Raw genomic sequence first — 21529 nt, 5'->3', positions numbered from 1 at the left:
CATTGTATTGCGCGATGCTATCTGTGTAACAAACATCTACTAATATACGTATATCTCTGATTCGATTACACATTTTTTAGATAATTGGCTGCATACTATAAGTAATCCCAATGACTTGTGTAACTATGTATATTTAGATAATCGATTGGATATTTATAAGTAATCCTAATTATTTGTATGGACTATATAAATATAAATATATAAACATAATGTAATATATAAAATATTATAAATATATACATCTGAATATTACAAACATTTTATTTTTTATTTTATATACATAAGATTAGCCAATAATCAAGATTTGAAAGATAAACGTGACCAAAAAAACATCTAATTTGTATAATTAGAAATATATTAATTCATAAAATGAAAAAACTTGTAAAAGATTAAAAAATAAGATAAGAAAGGGATCATTAACAATCATTAAATTTTACTCTAATAATTTGGGGGACTGATTTTCTGAAATATACATTGAGAACCGAGGAAAAGGTTTGACTACATGTGTGTATGTAAAGGGCAAAAAAAGAAATATTTTCAATGAGATTTACGATTAGTAATTTCATCCCCTATAATCGGAAATCTCACTTTCTACTTCATTTTGTTTTTTTATTACAAGTCGTCAATAAGACAAATTCAATGATAACGAATTATAAATAAAGCAGCGCATTACGAGTTATCGTATTGCAAATTACATGGCACAAGAAGATTAGACGATCTCGGAGAGAAAACGAAATGTTTCGTTGACAATTTGGCCAATTTCACCACCATCTTCCAGCTGAAGAATTTCGCGAGTCAGGCTCAGTGGGCAATCATCGGACTTGAGTCACAGTTAAATTAATGATGCGATAATATCGATTACAATACAGTCTCCGGTAACTACCGCGCGACGCACCAAGAATCCCCAAGAAGACGCCGCGGAATCGTCCATCCGCTCGCACCCGCACCACATCTTCACGCCTATTTGCCTCTTCTTCCGACTTCCACGGTCACGTGGCGAGCATCGGTACGTCTCTGTCTAACGTCGGTGCCTCAAACGACTTCTGATTGGTCGAGGGGGAAATTTGCCGTCTAGGGTGGCATCACCATCCCCGTCGCATCCGACGGAAGTGCCTCGCTCTGTCTCATTCTCGCCGAAGGATCCGGTGGGTGTAGCTCTCGGACACGCCCGATCCGCGATGGGCGTAGTCAGAGCCAGCTGCAACGATTCCGTCTAGTGGGGAAGCTTTTTCGGTGGACACGCGGTCATCCGCAACGTCACTTTGCGACGCGACACCGAGCCGCCTGCTCGTGTCGTCGGCCTCGTGTAGAGATCGTGATATAATCGAGGAATCGATCGAGAGGCGGTTATCGATCACCGAGTGCGGATGACCGATCTATGAATCGGTTACCGATTACTCCCATGACATTCACGTGACAATTTACAAAACTGTGCGGAGCGTTGTTGAAATACATACAGATACATTTACAGTAAATATCATCAATAATTGATCGGTTTAATAAATGATTGGATGAAGACTTTATCGTAACTAAAGCTAGTTTGCATCAGTGTTTGTTTTAAGAATCATTCTAGTATGTCTTCATGGTTGAATCGCCATTGATCTTTTAAACAGTTTGATCTATGACTCATTCGAATCAGTGTCGGTAGAAAAAAATCATTATATCGATTACAAGTGGACACTAAAGCATCTAGTTTTGATTAGTGTTGATATTAAAAAGACATAATCTCATCAGGAAGTATGTGCTAGAGATTTACAGTGATCGCAGGATATGGCAGCTATGCATTACAACGCGCAGATGGTCTCAGAAGATTTGCATCAGCATCCACGACATCTCTACAATCTACAACAGAGATTCCAAGATTCCGAATCTTCGCCTAGATCGGAGGACGCCAGATCGCCGTTGAACAGTCGAGTGAGATCATCACTCGATGAAGTGCGTTTTGTGGGTGCTAGATCACCGGACGTGACGGAAGATAGAGTAATCAGGTATCCCGACGACGCTGAGAACAAACGTTTCTCCAAAGACCACGTGAGTCCTGGTTTCTTTCAAGACTCGGAGAACCCTTCTAGAAAATGTTTCAGCGACGAAATAGCGACAAATCGTTGCCGCGAGTCGGAAACCTCCCCTGGAAGAACGTCTTCGCCACAAAACTACATTCTCAGCTCGCCCAATCAGCATAGCAGCTCCATTGGCAAAACGTCCTTCTGCATCGACGCACTTCTCGGTCGCGCCACGAAACAGAATGAAATAGAGCAATCATCGAGCGAACGACAGAAAGCGTTCTCCAGAAGCCACGGGGTCCAATCCGATAGTCTGAATCTTAGCGGTATTCAAGAACGAGAATCCCCCGGCGCCATAAGATGCCCCGGAGACCAAAGAACCTTGGGAAATCCCTTGAATCCTTTCATTCAGCATCATGAGTCCGAATCGCCCAGTCTGGAGGCTCGAGAGAGACATTCCGCCAGTCGCGAGACAGTTCTCGGTCTCCATACTGGAGAATCCGGCGTGTCTATCCAAAGAGGTCAGTTCAGGCCCGAAACGGGGACTAGCAACTACCGGAATGACCGGCTGGAGAACGTCGAGGACGACACGTCCGTCGACGTGGATCCGACGCGGACCGGAAGCGCCAGTCCCGGAAGCAACGCGAGTCGCAGTGCCGCTTCCAGCCCTCCTATATCTCCCGGCTCGGAAGATCCGTCCAGTAACGGCGTCCTGGGCCATCAGAGTCTCGCGTCTGGGCCTTACGGCGTGAGCGCGGCGATGGTCAGGCAGAATCAGGGCCTCCTACTGCATCCCGCGGGACCACTTATCCATCCAGGAGGATTGTACTATCATTCGGCTGGTGGCAGTGCTTTCCACTCGATACACAAGGAGGGTCAGCCAGTCGTCCATCCCCAATCCGGAGGGCCTCATCCTCAGCAGCATCACATTCATCCACTCCAGCTCGAGTGGTTCGCCCGGACCGGCATGCTGTATCCTAGATTGCCCGCGGATTTAGCCGGTGAGTGGATTCATACAATTAATTCGATTAATTAACGACGGCAGTTTGGGATCTTGTTATGCATCGATATTGACACAGTTCTTCTTTGTAGCTTTTGATAGCTATGAAGAGAAGAGATGCATTTCGCGAAGTAAAAATTTTGTTATTACATTGTTTGAAATTTCGTGAATATTGGTTGTAAAAATCTCATTGTATTTAAAAAGAAAGAGCAAATTCGAAATGTACATACTTAATAAGAACTTGAAGATAATGTTGATAAAATTATTAATTAAAAAAATTAATTTATTATTAGAATAATTTAATATAATAATAATAATAAAAATTAATTTTATGTAATATCACGCTTAAAAATTGATAAATATGGATCATAAATCTGTCCAAATACGATATACCGGAATACTGATTGCATCATTCCTAAGCATAAATCATTCCGATCGAACTGGTCTTATCAATCAAATGCTAAGTGCGTCTAATTAATTGAATAATATCATTACGATCGCTACGCCAAAGAACGATACAAGCAATTAATTGCGTGATATCTGTAAGACTGCGATAATTATCATCACTATAAAAAAATAAAATAAGTTTAATTCTGCTATTTTATGATAAGATATCATTTATATGAGCCTTTGAACTGAAATAGTATATGTAAAACCGAAAAATAGCGACATGTAAGTCAATAATAACATATCGTAAACATTTTTGATAATATATAATAATTAGTTATATAATAATTACAAGAACATAACATCAATTTTAAATATTTCTTTACGTAAAAGAGCGTAATAAAATAAAAAAAATTTGATTTTATATATACCCATAATGTATATAAAATATATATAAAATATTTCTGTAAATTCTCTTTTACGACAACGCAAAAAAAAATTCAATTTTTGTCGTTTTCTTTTTAGATGTGACATATGTTTGTGTGATATATGATAGATGTTAATTACAAGGAGGCATTTAATTTTCAAAATTGGAAATTTCTAAATCCGATATGCGTACTGTGCGATTCTTATCATAATCGAGAATAAGATCGCCAGTACACATAACCAGAGGATGCTTTTGCAAGAAACGCAATCGACCTTTGCATTAAAATCATTAATCCTTTTTGAATGTTTGATAAATTAATGATTTGATAATAATTTGCAAGAAAATTAAGAACGCAATCGATAAAGATCGTTAGAGTCGATAATAATCCTCATAAATCGCTCTTTTTTAAGTCGATAGTGACGCGATGTCAGTCCCAGAAAAAAATATGTCGATTGCGATTTTATCGCTAATCGCGGATCGGTAACAAATAATTGACGAGATAGAGAAAGTCTAACTAAAAAAATATTTATAATCGATTTTGAAGTCACGAATCTCCTAATAAGAATTTAAAGCGACTCTTCATTATCGTGTTTCTTAATTCATCGAGGAATTAAACAGTGTCTGCGAATTAAGTCTCGCGAATGTAAACAGATAATGGGATTTTATTTTTTTCCGGAAATATCCAGCAAGATTTATTTGACAATTTAATTTGCAAAATTTAATTCACAATTCGATTAATGACAAAATATCAAATGACATTGATTAATGACTTTGCAATCAAATTTTTGTAAAAAAAAAAAAAAAAAGATATCAAATTTATCAGAGGAAAATGCGTATTGCGCAAAATCGAAATCCCTTGCGTAGGTGAGTGGATGGATCTCGTCGGATGATATCGTCGATCGACTGTAACTCATGCGTGGGAGGTCGTGTTATGTTAGCTCTCGACGGCTATTACTAGCTATTAACTCGAAAGTGAGAGGCAACGTCGAAAGACAGATTGCCGTTACGATGAGCAGATAGTACATGTTTACGTGTCTAATGTACCGCTCAACTAGACCATATTGGCCGACTACTCAAATTTTACGATCTCGATAACATGGCGATATATGCGTGCTGACTTTGAAAAAATATGGCGTCTCTAATTTGTAAAAAAAAAAAAAAAAACATACATATGTATAAAGTAAAATATTATAAGGATATCATAGAACACACACAATTGTTTCAAAATTAGACATTTATCTATATTTAATCTCGCGTGAATAAGACGTTTAAAATTTTTATTTTTCTTTTTTTTGCTGATAATAAAAAGATAATCGTATACCGTTTAAATACACTTATACAATACAAGAAATATTCCAACTATTTTAAGTAAAAAAAAAATCTCAATTCGCTTCATATTTAATCTTTCAAATTACATTTTATTTAATAAGATAATTTTCAAATTTTTAATTAATCTTTTGCAATTCTTTCTGAACAAATAAGAGGAGATCTAAAAAAATGCATCTCTTCGCCCCTTGCCTATAGAATCCTCCACTCACGAAGAAGAACTGCATCGCTGCCAACTAATTCGCAAACCTTGCCACGAATCACAGAACTGTCTGAAAAATACAAAGAAGGAAAAGGCAAAGACGAGAGAAATGAAAAGGATACTAAGTGACGGCGGAGGAACTTGAAAGGCAAAGGGTTCAGACATGAAAGGGGCAGAGGGAGGAGGGAGGGGAGAGGAGGAGGAGGAGGAGGAAATGCAACAAGGGACTTGGTTACCACGGTAAATTTCACGCTCGGAAAAAAGAGCCGTGGCCGCGTTGTCAGGCCAATCAGTCGAGGGCTTTTATCGAACAAATTGGTCAGTGAACGTATGGCGATGGCGGCGGCGGCGGCAGCGGCGGGGCACGGGGGTGAGACGAAGGGAAGCAAAAATGAGAGGCGGAAGGGCGGCGGGGATGCCGCGGACACAAGTGGCGGGTGCGCGGGGTATTTCCTGTCAGATGATCCTGATTGGTAGTTGCCGAGCAATTCAGCGTCGACCAAAAAAAGACGAAAAAAAAAAATCGAGCGGTGGCGTAAAACAAGCGCAAAAAAAAAAGAAAAACGAAAAAAAAGAGAGAGAGAGAGAGACAGAGCGCACATGCGCGTGGCACGAGATAAAACGCGCTTCGAATACATCGACCTCTCCCCCCCCCTTCCCTTCTAGCCCTTCCGTCTCTCGCCCCCGCATAGAGGCTATATCGTCGGTGGGATACACGACTCGACTTGTTAAAAATTACCGACGGCACCACCCCCGCGCGACGCTTTGTAAATAACGAGGAAGGAAAGGGGAGGAGAGGCAGAGGACCAGGAAGCGGGTAATCGAGGGGGCAAGGGTTAGGGGGAGGAATGCCAGCTTTTATTTGCGGAATATTTGTCGCGCGTTATGCCCGCGCGCGGCGACGCAACGACAACATCATGTTTCATCTATCCCGGGCCGCGCGTAACGGCCTATCGAAATTTAACTAGCGCGCTATAAAGGTGGTGTGTGCACGTGTCGGGGCCCGCGTATTGCACGATGTACCCCGTGACCGAGCGCTACCGCCGCTCGCGCCCCACCGCGTCCCAAACCCCACGTCAGCATCACCGGTCGCCAGATAGTTATCCATATCGCGTTACGATGGCCCGCATCGCGGCCGCTCTAATTAGCGCGATTCTGCGACCATCGATTGCCCCTGTTGAATGGAAATGGCCATTGAGACGGCGAAACTTCGTCGTTACTATAATAATTATATTAAAATTACACCGGGAATATGTACACGCGAGAAGCATATCTTGAGAACAAATTATTTAACTTTGAAATTGTATATCGCTTCTTAATAAGAATTTTATTAGAACTGAATATTATATATTAAAAAATTATCACGAGAAACTTTAAAAATATTATAGAAAAATAATTCACTATTAATACAAAAAGAAAAAAAAAACATTTGGTTGAAAAAAAGAAGAGGGAGAAAGAAAGAAGAAAAAGATTTGACAAAAAATATAAAGAACATGCCTTGATTATTCTTTTATGATTGGCAAGAGATATCCAAAAATTAAAAAAATGCAGTCGTATTATTTTTCTTATAAAATACTAGGATGAAATAAAATTAAAGATAACTTTTCTCTTCGGTTCTAAATTTTTTTAATCATCGCATATACGTCAATCAGCGACAATCGACATCAGTCGATAGTTTAGCTTCTGGATTAACGTGTGAAACGATCATCGATTTTCCGATGGTGACAGTCACATGGGCACGCCGACGATGATTAATTGTTCGCGCGAGTTGAAATGCAATTGTAATAATTACTGTCCCCGCCGAGCACATACCGGGAAGAAATAAATTATTCATCGTAAATTTATAGCCTTTTTACATGATATGAGCGCGCGCTGAGAAAATCCTTAAGCGTTTTAATAATATTAATTGCAGGTATCGATATCAACGGTAAATACATAAATAATAGCGGAGGGCGTGATAAATCTCGCGTTCGATAAAACTGGTAGGTGATTTTTATTTTCAGCACTGTACTTTACATATTTTACGACAATAATTTAATGACGGCGAATGTTTGATTTGCCGATTATGAAAATGTAAAATTTTCGCGCTGACGTTTTATTTTATGCGTTTTGGCGCTTCTTCTTATTTCGCAATGTTACCTATGTTACGTTACAATTTTCAATGACGGCAAGTTATGGAATATAAAATATAAATGTTAAATAAATATGAACGTGTGTTGTATTAATTTATGTGATTTTGATTCTATCTTTTTCTCTCCGTGCCAAAACGTCAATGGAGTGATAACATTTGTCTGAGCATATACTTATTGTTTGCATATAAACACACACACAATTTCTCTTTCCTTTTCATTTTTGTTTTGCAAAATCTCTTTTTCGCGTAAATGTAAATCGAGTTACGAATTTCTTTCTAATGGCCGATGGTCTGTGAAGATATTTTTTCAAGTTAATGGGGAGCTCTTAGAGTAGAGGGTGCAAACGAAATTAAAGGCGGTATTTGCGAAGTCGAAGGGTGTCGAAGAAAAAACAGCATTGCCATTTCTTTTTGACGCCGCAATGAGATGTCGTGAAATTAAATATCTTATGAAAATGAACTTATATTTTGACAAACTCTTTTATTCCAATTGTGTACGCCCTTCTGTATTTTACGTATTTGCAAAAAAATTATTCGCCAAAAATCGATAAAACAAGCAAATTGTTATACTACTTTCACAATGATGAAATTAATAATATAAAATAAAATAAATAGTAATAGGATATAAAAAAAATAACGTTTGGCATCAGTTAGTCTTAATACGTATTTGTTTTGATATGAGATAAACTATCAGATATACCATTTCCTTTATACAAAATATATTAGTCAAGTCTGAATTGTAATAAATTAAAATATAATATTAATAATTTTCTTAAAGTAAAATGTGTAAAGAATTTTGAAATATATTTCATCTACGGCCCATGTTCTCTAATAAAAATTAATTTTGATCACATATTTATCCATCCAACTGTTTCATTTTCAATCAATCGAATATACATATATTTAAATCTATACAAAGTATATCAGTATTATTAATTTGATATCGATATTTAATTTGATTCGAGGAACTAGAACACGCCGCTGTATTTCCACCAAATCGATGACGTTCGGTCAAAGAAAACTGAAAGTATCCCCTCAAGAAACCGCAATTAAGGAGGATTCGTTTCTTCACGAACATTTCGATCGGCAATTTGGCTTAAATCGACTTGACGAACCGTGAGGGTAGCGGCGTGACGATACGGCCGGAATCTCGTTTTTTTTTTTTCTTTCTTTCTTTTTCTTTTCTCCTTTTTTTCGATCCCGCCGTCCATACGAACGGGGAGAAACAATGACGAGGAGATGGCGGCGGAAACTCTACCAACAAAAGGGGGATGATACTCGGCAGACAGAGAGAGAGATAGAGAGAGAGAGAGAGAGAGAGCGCCAGGGGTTGGCGGATGATTTAATTAGTTAATTGTGCGTCATTCATCCGTCTATTCATCCCCTTCGTAGCCTCCCACGTCCCGGCACCGGCTCTGTCACCATACCGTTCCCATGGCAACTCCAACGGACTTATAGTCCGTTTAAATGGCCAATTTCGCTTTTCCGACGGAGATCCGCGAGAGAAAACCGCTTTCCACGCTTTGCCCATTACAATATTATCCACGTGTAATATTATACACATGCACGCATACAATGATAATGTAATATAATAATTACAAAATGTATCATATATATATATATATATATATATATATATATATATATATTTATATATAATAATAAAATAATAAATATACTATATATTGTAAAAATAATAAACAAAAAATATGTGCCATAATGCGAGGCGTATAATAATTCATGTAATAAAAAATAATATTAAAGAGAAGTAATTACATCGCGCGAAACAACGGAAGGAAATTCTATCGGCTCTTAGTGTGCCGTTATTGCCGCCCTTTGTACTTTATACTCTAACATATGGCGCGCCGATTGCGGGGGATTAATCCTATTTGTTCGGGATTTACAGCATTCCTATTAATTCGACCGCAGCGCTTATGGTGTTCGAGATAGCTAGGTTTGCGCGGCTGATTGCACGAGATATCGCCGCGTTATCTACTTCCAGGAAGATTTAATCGGGTATTCATTTAAAATTATGCGATAAGAAATGTTTATGAAAGATAAGGGAAAGAAAGGGTGTGTAAAATATATATAAACCTGGGTAGTAAATTAATATAGCGTTATCTAATTATTCAATTTGTATGTATCTTATATTTAATTACTTGTATACATATGTTGTATATTTATACACATATATGTTACAAGAAATGAAAGGGGGAGAGAGAGAGAGAGAGAGAGAGAGAGAGAAAGAGTCTATTAATTATTTTATACAATACTATTATTTTTTATTTATATGTATATAAATTATTACATTATTTGTAATACAATAATGACATAAATGTATAAATAGGAAGAAATGATTTGTGTGTCTGAAAAACAGATTTATTCAACAGAAACTGATTGACGATAATGATTTTTTCGCGCATACAAGGTCGGATTTATTCGTAACGGTAGGAACTTTAACGGAGGCGACGGGCGAATCAGCGTCGTTAGCGAGTGGCTTCTCGTTCGACCTCGGGTCGCAACGACGACCTGATGTCGATGCTGTTTCCGGATCGGAATTAAATAATCTCGGCGAGAGAGTGGCAGGGAGCATGGACGACGAGAGCGCGGATAGTCGGAGGCGGAGGAGAGAATTGGGGAAAAGCGATGCACTCTCGCTCGCTTTTGCGACCGCACGCACGCACGCACGCACTCACGTACAGAGAATGTATACGAACATGGGTATGTACACGCTGGGAATCGGCGGCGGCGGCGGCAGCATCAGGTCCGCCTATAAGCGTATAGGTGGTAATGGCGTTTCTGAATTAGCTGCCAGCTAGTTTGGCCGTCCGCAAGCAAACAGATCTTGGTTACCCGATGTGTAACATCCCGCGCGCTCGCTCAAACGCGCCATTCCGTGTCTATATACGGGTCTTGTTGGTAATACTATTCGCGTAGTTACATGTGTGTGTGTGCGCGCGTGTATGATACGCGTGCGTCGGATACCTGCCCGATACGTGACGCATACGGTCCAGCTCCTTTCGGCAAAACACCTTTGACTCTCTTTGTGAGCTCGACCAGGCAACCGGTTTAATTTTCCATGCAGTGGACCAATGTTTTTCAACTTTGTCCGAATGAAAAGAGGTATTTTATTGATAAGAAAAAAATTTGACAATTAAAAAAAGATTATCCGCGATTAACGTAACATGCAACATATTTTATTTGACGTTTAAGATCAAAAATCGCAATCGAAGTTTAATTATCATGCTAAAGATTTACAGCAGATTTTCCAGAGTTACGGTTAAATTACACACACACGTCACAGATATATGATTATTATCGCTTGTAAGAATGATCAATTCGTCTTCTTACGTAACTGCAACTACTTTGTTATAATTGACTAACAATAAGTGTTAAAGCAGTGTCCATCGACACTCCATTCGGGAATTTTTTACCGGAAGCTTGCATCTATCCGGCGACGATGGCGAATCGGTAGGGATGCGCGCGGAAAGAATAAGAAGTAACATCGCGGATGTTTATGGCGTGATTTGTGGCGAGTTCGCGAGCCCGAGTTCGGGATTAAATTCAGCCATTTCGGGTAAGGAAAATAGCCTGATAAAACTTGCCCAACTTTTCTGCTCTTTCCTCTCTCTCTCTCTCTCCCTTTATCTATCCATCGCCGTTCTCTCTCTCGCTCTTGCTCTCGTCCGGCTCCATCCCAGTCTACGACCATCCCCGGCACGTCGGCGGGGGGTGGCTGTCGGACGGCGAGAGGGTGGCGGATAGCGACTCGCCTAGATTCGTTTAGCTCGGATCTGAGGGGTAGATAATTCGGGGGGCGGAACACGGCGAAGGGGCCCCGGGGACCGCGGGCGGAGCTTGCCGGCGACGCACACACGCGCACACAACACCCGCGTATATACACGGACAAACACATATGACAGTGACTCTTTCATACATACACACACGCACACACACACACATATAGACAGACAGGTTGTAACACAGCCACGGAAGCAAAAGCTGAGAGAACGCACCACCAACGAAGTCGTTACCAACCCCTTCGCTCGCTCGCCATCCCCCTCTTTATCTCTCTCTCTCTCTCTCTCTCTTCCGCGCCCTATTCATCCCCGTCTTCCCCTCCTCTATCCCCCTCGAGACGACGAGCGCGCGCGGTGCAAGCCGGACGGAGGGTACAGCGGCACGGTTAGAGGTATACACGCCGATTTAGGACGCTAATTCCAATTTGCAATTCGCTATTGGGTAATTGCTGCCCATTAGAGGGAGGCCATTTTCGGCTACTACGTAGACTAGCGTAGAACCGCTTCCACGACAGCTATGTATTTTACGTGAGAGCGGAATGAGCGCAGATCAATGCATCTTCGATTAAAAGACGAATCGTCAATTATTTTCGATGAAAAATAGGATCCTAAATAGTGCCTCTAATTCGATGATAAAATAAACAATAATCTCTTCTAGTTATTAATTTTGTACTTTCTTTAATTCTTTATTTTAATTTTTAATAACAGTAAAAAAATGCGAGCAAAAAAACTGAAATTATTAATTAATCAGAGATTGAAAATATTTTTATAAAATAAAATATATATGATAATTGTATGTGATATAATAAAAATATTTTATCAAAGAGAGAATATATATATATACGTTGCGTTACTTTTCCATCATGATATGAAGCATTTGGGTCATCCATTTGAGTAACGCGTTTGGGCGACTGACGCACAAAAAGGACTAAAAACGAAGGTGAAGTTCCTGCGGGAGCTCGGATCGAGTAATCAGTTTTAATTAAGCGTACCTTTCGCTCGAGAGTTAACGAGGGTAGTTACTCGTTAGCCCGAGATACCGTGCGATTCGTCGACTCTAAAAAAAAAAAAAAAAAAGAGTAGCGCACGAGATCGGATCTCGACTCGACGGGAAAAAGAGTTAAGTATATTCAGATGATTAATTCTGTAAGTATTACATAACAATCACCACACTCGCGAAAGAATAAAATTCTTATAAATGATATCTTGAATTGGTGTATTTGCACAAAATTGCTTTATTATACGCGTTATTACAAGAAGATTATTAAGTGATATAAAATCAGAGAAACATTAGAGTAAACGATATTTTTAATTAATTTAAGAGTACAATATTTTTTAATTTTTTATTGTAATTAAAATTATATAAAAATATCAAATATGTGCTGTGATTCATTTTGTTTCATTATCTATATCCGTTAACGATGCAAAACAAAATACGCTGCGATACCTACCGCATCGCCGTCCTTCATTGTGGCGCAAGGGGCTATTCATGCGACCGGTAGAGTGTAATTTTTCCGGGGGTTAAACTACAGGGGATAGAGCGGGAAAGAGTAGCCGCTTTAAGTACAGATAATAGGTGATGTTTACCGCCGCGATGATCGGCACTATTTAAGGGTGGGCCGGCATGAAGCGGCCGATGGGACCCCAAATAAATTAAATTATCATGATAAAAGCCCCTTCTATCATCCCTCTCCGCGGCACCCCCTCGATATAAGAGCGCGAATGGTGATTGTCCACTCGATAAAGTCGCCCTCCTCGTGTTTACCAACATCTGTCACGGTTTGCGCATTTGCCGATCCCGATCGGACGCGCAACGTGCTAAAATGATCAATTTTGGCGGGACACGGTGCATTCGCGTGTCAATGAAATTAGGCCAATTCGAGCGCAAATGCATCGCGCGAAGAATCGCGCAGGAATTAATTATGGAAATTAATTATAAAACGATACATGCTTTTCGGATTTATATAAAGTTGAGGCAACTGTCCAACAGTATATATGACAATAGAAAAAAGGAAGAACGTTTCATGTGTAAAAAAAAAAATCTCGATCTTCATCAATACAATACATATGTTGTTTTAACTTTTTTTTTCTACATTTTTTTACTCATAACATAAACGTACAGGTACTTGTCGTTCGTATTATTTTACTTCTCGATTATTTTAATCGACTTCGCGACTGCGTTTATTTATTGAAGTGAGGGGAGGGGGATTATTTGCAGTTAGTTAGCGCTATAGTTAACATGGCGCCCCTATGATAGTGGGGTACGTGCCGTATGTTAGGTGCCAATCCCCTCGATCGCGCATAATCAACAAATTTCTTTGGTAGCGTCTGTAGCGCTCCGCCGATTAATACGACGACGGCTCAATGAATAATTATCGCGATGAGCCAGCCAATTTAACGATGAAGGGTGCGATAATTTATGACAGCTATTTGTCATTTCTTAAACTTTTAAAGGATAATGAATGTGACTCTTGAATGTCTACACTTGATTGGCGTTGCTTACTTTTTTGTCCTAACCAAATTCAAATTTTCTAATCCCTGCGAAATTAACAATTTATATCCAGAATTTCGATATGATTAATAATCTAGTTTTTTATTATTGATGTGAATAAATTCTGATTCTCTTCCAAAGAACTTTAAAACAATCTCTGGTACGTTTAAAAAAGTGTTGGCGATTAAATGTAAGATGCAAAGTTAATGATGTGGACAAGTTGAGGAGTTTTCGATATGCAATGATTAATAGCAACTTTTTCATTTCAATCAGAATTAATTCGAGTCATAATTATACTACGTAAAACTCGCGAAATAATGCTGAAAGAAATTTTTAATCTACAAAAATTGAAAAAATGTTATTTAAAAAACTTGCAAATTGCAAAGAAAATATTTTATTGTTTCGAGTGTAAAATTAAATCATTAGAACTCTTAAATAATTATCTAGAACTTCCAAGAAAATGCCAGATATGTGTCAATGTTATTATTATCACTAATACATTATTTTGTAATCGCTTGAAATTGATTATCAAGAAAATGTTGTTTAGAGTTGATGTATTTTATCTCGAACTTAGATCTCTCAATCTTTCGACTCACATTGACTAAAAGTAATCATAGATTAAAATTTAACGACTAATTGTACAGTTAATATAATCATAAAAAATAGAAAGTGAAAAATACTTTTATCTCGAATTATCTTGAACAAAGGACAATAGAGATAAAAAAAACCATACGTTGCTGCGTGTTGAAATTTTTCGGACAATGCATAATACCGTGTGATATATGCAGCGTGTCACGAGCATCTAATGGGCATCGCGTAGATGGTGGATCCGCGAACGATGAAATTGAAAAAGGGATATAAAAATAAATCATGACGGGACGAGCGAAAAGCGCAATGGTGCAAATAATAATTGTCGCAAATCAGCGGGGAGGGAAATCATCGGTCAGGCCATATGTGCCCAGCGGGGGAGAGGAAAGAGAGGGAGCCCAACTCCACTTCGTTCAACGATAAATAATCCAATAAATGTGCTACAGTCTAAATACTAACAACTATCAAATATAGTTTCTCGCGTCCCTCGCACACGATCCTTGCTTGCGTGAACAGCTGTCAAAAACGCTCGGTGAGCATAGAATTTTTTTTTTACTCCATAAGAATAAAAAACAATGAACAGCAACAGAATATTTCATGAATATATGAGTTTAAATTTATACAAGACAGAAAAAATTTCATAAAAGATTATGCAAGCCACTCGAATTTTGTTAAATTAATCGAAGTTTTTAATTATATTACAACTTAAATTTCGTCTAATAGATTTTTATATATACTATACACTTTTATATTTTCAAATTCCTACTCGATGCTTCTTCTTTTCTCGTAATACTCGTAATGCTGCGTGTATTAAATTTGCGAGAGCGCGTTGTGTAAGAGTTCGATAATACGACATCGAGATATCAGAAACTGCCGTTTATTTGTGTATCAGGCGTGAAATCGTGCGGCCCTATATCAAAATACGCGGATCTTTTCTTTTCGAGGGAGAGCGAGAGCGTGCGTACCTGCTCGTACGCAGCTTAGTGAATCACGCGTGCGACCGGTAATCCGAATGCGCTCGACTAAACGCCGCCATGTGTACAAACACTGACAGCCGGTCACGCACTTGCTAGTTAAGTTACGAGGGTGCTTAAGCCATTGACGCAAGGCCCACCCCGCTGTTAATTGTGGAAACCCATCCTGGACATTCGGCAACAACAAAAACACGTGACAAAAATAATGACGTCTCTCGCGCACGAAATTTTAGGCTTTTGCATAAATATAAAATTTAATATCATTTTTTAATGACTCCTGTGTTCTCGAATGATCTAATCTTGCCTGCCCTTTAATATTTAAAGCTAATAAGCTAATTTCTATATTTTATTTATAATTTATATTATAATTTATATTATAATTATATTATAATTTATATTATAATTATACAATTTAGAAATAAAATATAGAAATTATAAATAAAATATTAAATTATAAATTATAATAATATTATAAATATTATTTATATTATAATTTATAATTTAATATTTTATTTATAATTTCTATATTTTATTTCTAAATTGTTTTGCATTAAAATATAATTGTAATGATTAAAAAAAAAAATATTACGGGTATTATAGTGATGAGACAGATTGTAATTGTGTAATATACTATGGCATCTTGTTGATAAGAAATAATATCATATTTAAAATATAATTCTGCGAGTGAGATAAATTGTTAACAGTTTATGTATCTGCGTGACACGATGTACAATGCAACCGCGTCTCTGTATCGCGTATGGATTGATTGCAATGCTATCATGTTTGTATCGGCGATAATTTCATCAGACTGCGGCGTCCTACGCCCATGGTGCTATAAGTCGGCGATCCTCCCCTGACCAAGAGTCATTCGCGGGGCTAATTGCAGGGGCGGCTTTCCGCCCTATCGTCTAACCCCAAATCATCCCCCGGTAATCCATAGGGATTTACACTCGCGATAATTGCATTAGCATTCGATGATTTTTATTGGATCGTCCGGCTCGCGATAATGAATCATTTTCGCTCTCCGAACTAAAATTTGCTCCGGACTAAAATCATCAATTCGATTTGTGACTTTTGCCGAACAAATTGATTAAAAAAAATTTTTTCACTGCAAATTTTTATTACGCAAGGATCAACACAAAAAAGTTCGTTAAAAAATTGTAACCACTTTTATAATTATTTGCGATTGCGATATTGTATGAGATGCAAGAGGATGATCTATTTCGCGCGTGTCTTATTTATGTATTATTGTTACCCTTTATTTTATCGCATTATTATTATTCGCATTAATTGTAGCGTAATCTAAGTCATAATCGCAATTTTTTTTAAATAAAAAAATTTCTTGTTATAGGTTGCGCGGCACAACATGCATTACTGGGCAAGACCAGAAGGCCGAGAACGGCCTTCACGTCCCAGCAGCTTCTCGAATTGGAAAAGCAATTCCGACAGAATAAATACCTCAGCAGACCGAAGAGGTTCGAGGTCGCGACGTCGCTGATGCTCACGGAAACGCAGGTAAATCGAGATAATGATGTTAAATCGCCCATTACCTATCTCGATATCCGAAATTCAATGGCAGCCATGAGCCTATGAATCACCTCTCTCTTTCGCGCGCGATAAGCATCGCGCGATTAACAATTTTTATTAGTCACGGAGTAGAGAGACGCGAATCGTGAATCATCTCATAATTCCACGATAAAATACTTCTATGTAATAAAATGCCGTTCCCACACACACACACACTGCCGAAAGAATAAATTGGAAGTAATTTTTTTTTTATCATAACTTTATGGTGTCGTTTAACGTTACAGCAACTGTCAACAGGATTAGAAAAATGATGACCATTTTATACGCAACTATCTATTTACTTTCTCAAAACTAGAAAGAGCATTTTTGCATAATAACATATATATCCGATCGAAATACGTAAGGTAGGTTTGCGGAGAAAATCGTTAAGAGATCCAATCGGTTATTTTGCGAGTTAGAGTTGGAGTTAAGTTATCTCGTCGAGAGAGTGACTCGACGAGGAGTTGAGCGACGTCGGTTGGTAAATAGCGCGAAAATGGAAATTGGCGAGGTCACGCGAGGAGCGTAGGACGACGGAAAAAGGAAGAAGACCCTCTTCGAAAGAGAGAAAATCCCTCCCCGGGAATAATCCGGTCCGCCCTTCCTCCGTTCGGGAGCCGGCCGTGTGCACGCGAATCCTCTCTCGCATAGTTCAACAACTTAAACATAACTCCGAAGCTTACGAGTCCTGACGGATCGCTCGGCAAACAGACGTGAAAGTCTGAGTTATGGCAGGCTCAGTCGCTGATTTGTTTCGATATTTTACCGATTCTGCCTCGCCTCCATCTCGGCCTCCTCCCCCTGCCCTCTTCCTTCTCCCCCTTAGGTCCTGTTACCCATTTCACGTCTGAGTTCCGCGCTTGCAGAAACGCGATTACCAGCGATTTACCGTCCAAGCGCGAGCTTGAAAACACCATGTCTCGCGACATCCGACGAAGAAAATACGCTTATTTGTAAAAGGCAAAAGGTTGCATACTTTCAATCTCTTTTTTTCTATACATATATATATATATATATATATATGTGTGTGTGTGTGTGTGTGTGTGTGTGTGTGTGTGTGTGTGTGTGTGTGTAAATTTCTGCAGTTATCAAGGCAGACAATTTTTTTTAGTATTAACATATCGGAGTGAAATGTTATTATTATTTATAACGCAGAAATTCATAAAATTCCACTATCTCTTTGAAAGATTAAATGCGTAATTTTTCGATGCATTATGTATTCCTTAATGTTTTCTCCAGACGATCGTTTGCCTTTGGACTTTTACCAAAGCAATTCGACGTTATTTCCCGATAGCAATTTCCTGTTCGCTGGATTAATTAAAGATCTGATATAGATAATATTCGTGATTAAAGTATCATGCGAAATCATCGATCGTAATCATCGTAATAACACGCGAAATCTACGCCACAATGATCGTTAGCGAGGAAAATATCTTCGACAATTAGCGCGATTGCGATCGAGATGATGGCGACGATAGAACCTCTCTTGGTGTTTCATGATTCATTCGTCGTTCGGTTTCCCGTGTACAAAGTGTCGATTAATTTCTATTCGTGATATAATTTACAGCGCGATTTATTTCTCCTCTCTTTCTCTCGCTCGCTCGCTCTTCATCGCTCGTCAATTTATCGTCAACAAATATTTATTTTCGCACGTCGCTTTTTTTTTTCCCACCTTCGATCCATTTTTTTCGACCGATTCGCTCGCGCCTACAATTCGCGTCTTTTCGTTCCCCTATACTCCCCCTCCCCCTCCCCCGCCCTCTGCATTCGACCCCCCCAAGCTTGTTGTTTATCTTGCGCTCCGAATTATTTGTTAACGCGACGCGAATGATTTACGCAAGTCCCCGTGCCGTAGAGTCTCGCCTAACAAATTATCCAGCTGATCGAGAAGCGATGACACACCAGTTGTTTTTCTCAATAAAATTCTAGACTTTAAGAGAGATAAATATTTTCATCATAAACGCTTTTAATCGTTGAACAGTGTATTATATTATGTTACAAATGCTCGATAATTATTTCATTAATTTCTCTGATGTAAAATCTACGTTTTTTAATAAACAGATTCTGTCATACACTTTCGAAATGTTTAGTCAAAAGTATATTTTCGAAAATTATCAAAGGCCTATTCATTAGAGGGACTATCCAAGGCGCGTTATCATCGCTGATGTATACCTTAAACTGTAAGAATAAAAAATTTAGGATTAATCTTGTCAAACGGAAGGTTCTTCGCGTCGCGAGAATTCAGCGAAACGTTCACGGATTCTCCCATTCGTATTCGTACGAGAAAGCTGCGCTCCGCTATGCGGAGGGTAAAGATATAATACGGTCGGTGTGCCTGGAGGGGATTGGCCCGGGCGCATGATATGTTGTCCGAAAGATTTACATCGTTTTCTTACGATTGGGGAGGAAAAATCGAGTCCCTGTATCTGTCTACCTGATTTATGGCGTCTCGCGGGGTGGCTCACGTAATGTTAGCCGCGCTTATGGAGTACGCTTCGCCAAATTAAATCGGGCGTGGATCGAACGCCTCGAGATTGAGACACTCGTGTCGGCGATAAATCGTCAGATAATTAGCACTTTGCAAATTGATATCGACTAGAAATCAAACTAGAAAATCTTTCAATTTATCTACGAACAATGTATCTAGGAATAAATTTTTATCATTTAATATGAGTGAATGTGTGTAGAAAGTCCAAAGTACTTGCAGCATTATCGTTTATTTTTTGGTATTTATATATAGATCGATAATCGCTTGTAAGTAAAAAGGAAATGATTACTTTGTGATAGATAATTTGATGTGTTGAAAAATTACGTTAAGATAATATATGAATCACTTTCATCTTTCAAAATATAGTTAATTATTACAATATAATATCAAAATAAATAAATTTGATATATTTGATTTATTATTTTCTTCGCTTTGCGCGTGTGTGTTTTAAATAGTATTAAATATATTTTATTAAGTATAGTATTAAATATATTTTATATCGAACACATAAATCCGTTTAGAAAATCTTACTTTTCACGCAAAGATTATTTCATAATTATCTGAAATCAAATGCGAGATATTCAGTGCCAAAATATTTTATCAGACCAGTTATCGCTCGCTATAGTTGTTAGTTCCTCGAAATTTCTTATCGTCAAGCAATTTCTTTAATCTCCCTTTGCGTTCGTGAATGCTTCGATTGATGAGTAATAAATAATTTCGATAACTTTGTCTCGCATCGCGATCAATAATTACATGGTACACTTTTGTTGCAGGTGAAAATCTGGTTTCAAAATCGCCGAATGAAATGGAAGCGCAGCAAAAAGGCGCAACAGGAGGCTCGCACGAGCGGTAAAGTCGAAGAGACCGGAAGCGCGAGAAGCGCTGAGCGAGACACCGGAAGTGACATTAGCGTGAACGCACCTGAGACACCGGAGGAATCCAGAGGAACGCTTCAGGAAAGTCAGAGAAGCGGAACGGATCTTCAAGAACCTTTGTATCGGCCTTACGTGGTTTAAACACCCAACAGAGGCACGTTTAATTTTTGGAGAAAATCAACATTTTTCAAAACAAACTGCAAGAATTTTTACCGCTACAACTCTCAGTTTTATGTGTAATAATATTTTATAATATAGGTAAAATATTTATTTCTGTCAATTATCGGGTTTAATTTAATAAAAAAAAAAAAAAAAATAAATAAAGAAGCAAAGAAGATAAGAAAAAAAACTACGTCTCATAAAAAATTAAAAAAAAAAAAAATAGATTGTTGGCTTCCCAACGATTGGAAAGATAAGGATATCATCAAGCCGATTGTGCTTCTTAAAAAATGTATTTATTCAGGAAAAAGATTATTTCAGAATTTCTAAAAATTTGAATCCGAAGATCCTTTTAGAATTAAATTTTGCTTGTTAATTCGACCGTACAATTGTTCCTACATGCTTGCCTAAAAATCAAGATCGCGATAATAATTTTGATAATCAACTATGCAACATAATATCATCATAATTTTCAAAGGAGATGGAAACCAACATAATTTCGATTATTTGTCAGTAAAATGCAATTTGTGTCAATTGTCACGAATAAATGTAAGAATTATTTTTGTGCGCATCGATATTATCGAAATTATTTCGGTTTTGATAAATATTTTGATTTATGCTTATCATACATACACATTGATAATAATTTTTTACCAAAAAACAATTGATCTCTCTTGTACATATATATATATATATCTCGTCTTTATAATTTCTTGCAGCAAAAAAATTCTAATGTAAATAATTGCGAATGAAATAGTATTCACATACACACGATCATTATCGAAACCTCGCTTGTTAATCACGGTTATTAGACACCCTCATTGCTGATTCTCGAGAAGCTCAAAGCAACGAGATATTGGTGGTGTATAATCGGATTAATATTTTACAGTTTCTGCCCCAGAAAAGGCGGATAGATAATTGCATTTTGAGCAAGTGTAACGACTGAAAAGATTCATCACGTTGTGATTGTGCGATTGAATGGTGACACGCGTGACAGCGAAACTCCGCTTCGGAATCTATGAAAGCCTCGAGATGGATGCCATTTAATCTAAATCCGTCGTGTACATAGACATTCTAGGGACTATTTATTCTGTGTTTGCTCGGCTTGTAAG

At 38.2% G+C, this 21529-nt stretch overlaps 1 protein-coding gene across 1 annotated transcript; it reads left to right on the top strand.

Moving 5' to 3' along the window:
* The first annotated feature begins 411 nt into the window (after positions 1-411).
* Positions 412-20582, top strand: LOC126857438 (homeobox protein Hox-A1). The gene is made up of 3 exons (XM_050606862.1): positions 412-3004; positions 16681-16844; positions 20157-20582. The coding sequence occupies exons 1-3, from the start codon at positions 1771-1773 to the stop codon at positions 20397-20399; spliced, it is 1641 nt and encodes a 546-aa protein (XP_050462819.1). The 5' UTR covers positions 412-1770; the 3' UTR covers positions 20400-20582.
* The last annotated feature ends 947 nt before the right edge of the window (positions 20583-21529 follow it).

This window comes from Cataglyphis hispanica, chromosome 21 (genome assembly GCF_021464435.1).
Source record: "Cataglyphis hispanica isolate Lineage 1 chromosome 21, ULB_Chis1_1.0, whole genome shotgun sequence".
Classification (NCBI taxonomy): Eukaryota; Metazoa; Arthropoda; class Insecta; order Hymenoptera; family Formicidae; genus Cataglyphis; species Cataglyphis hispanica.
This window is presented reverse-complemented; position numbering and strand designations above follow the sequence as displayed.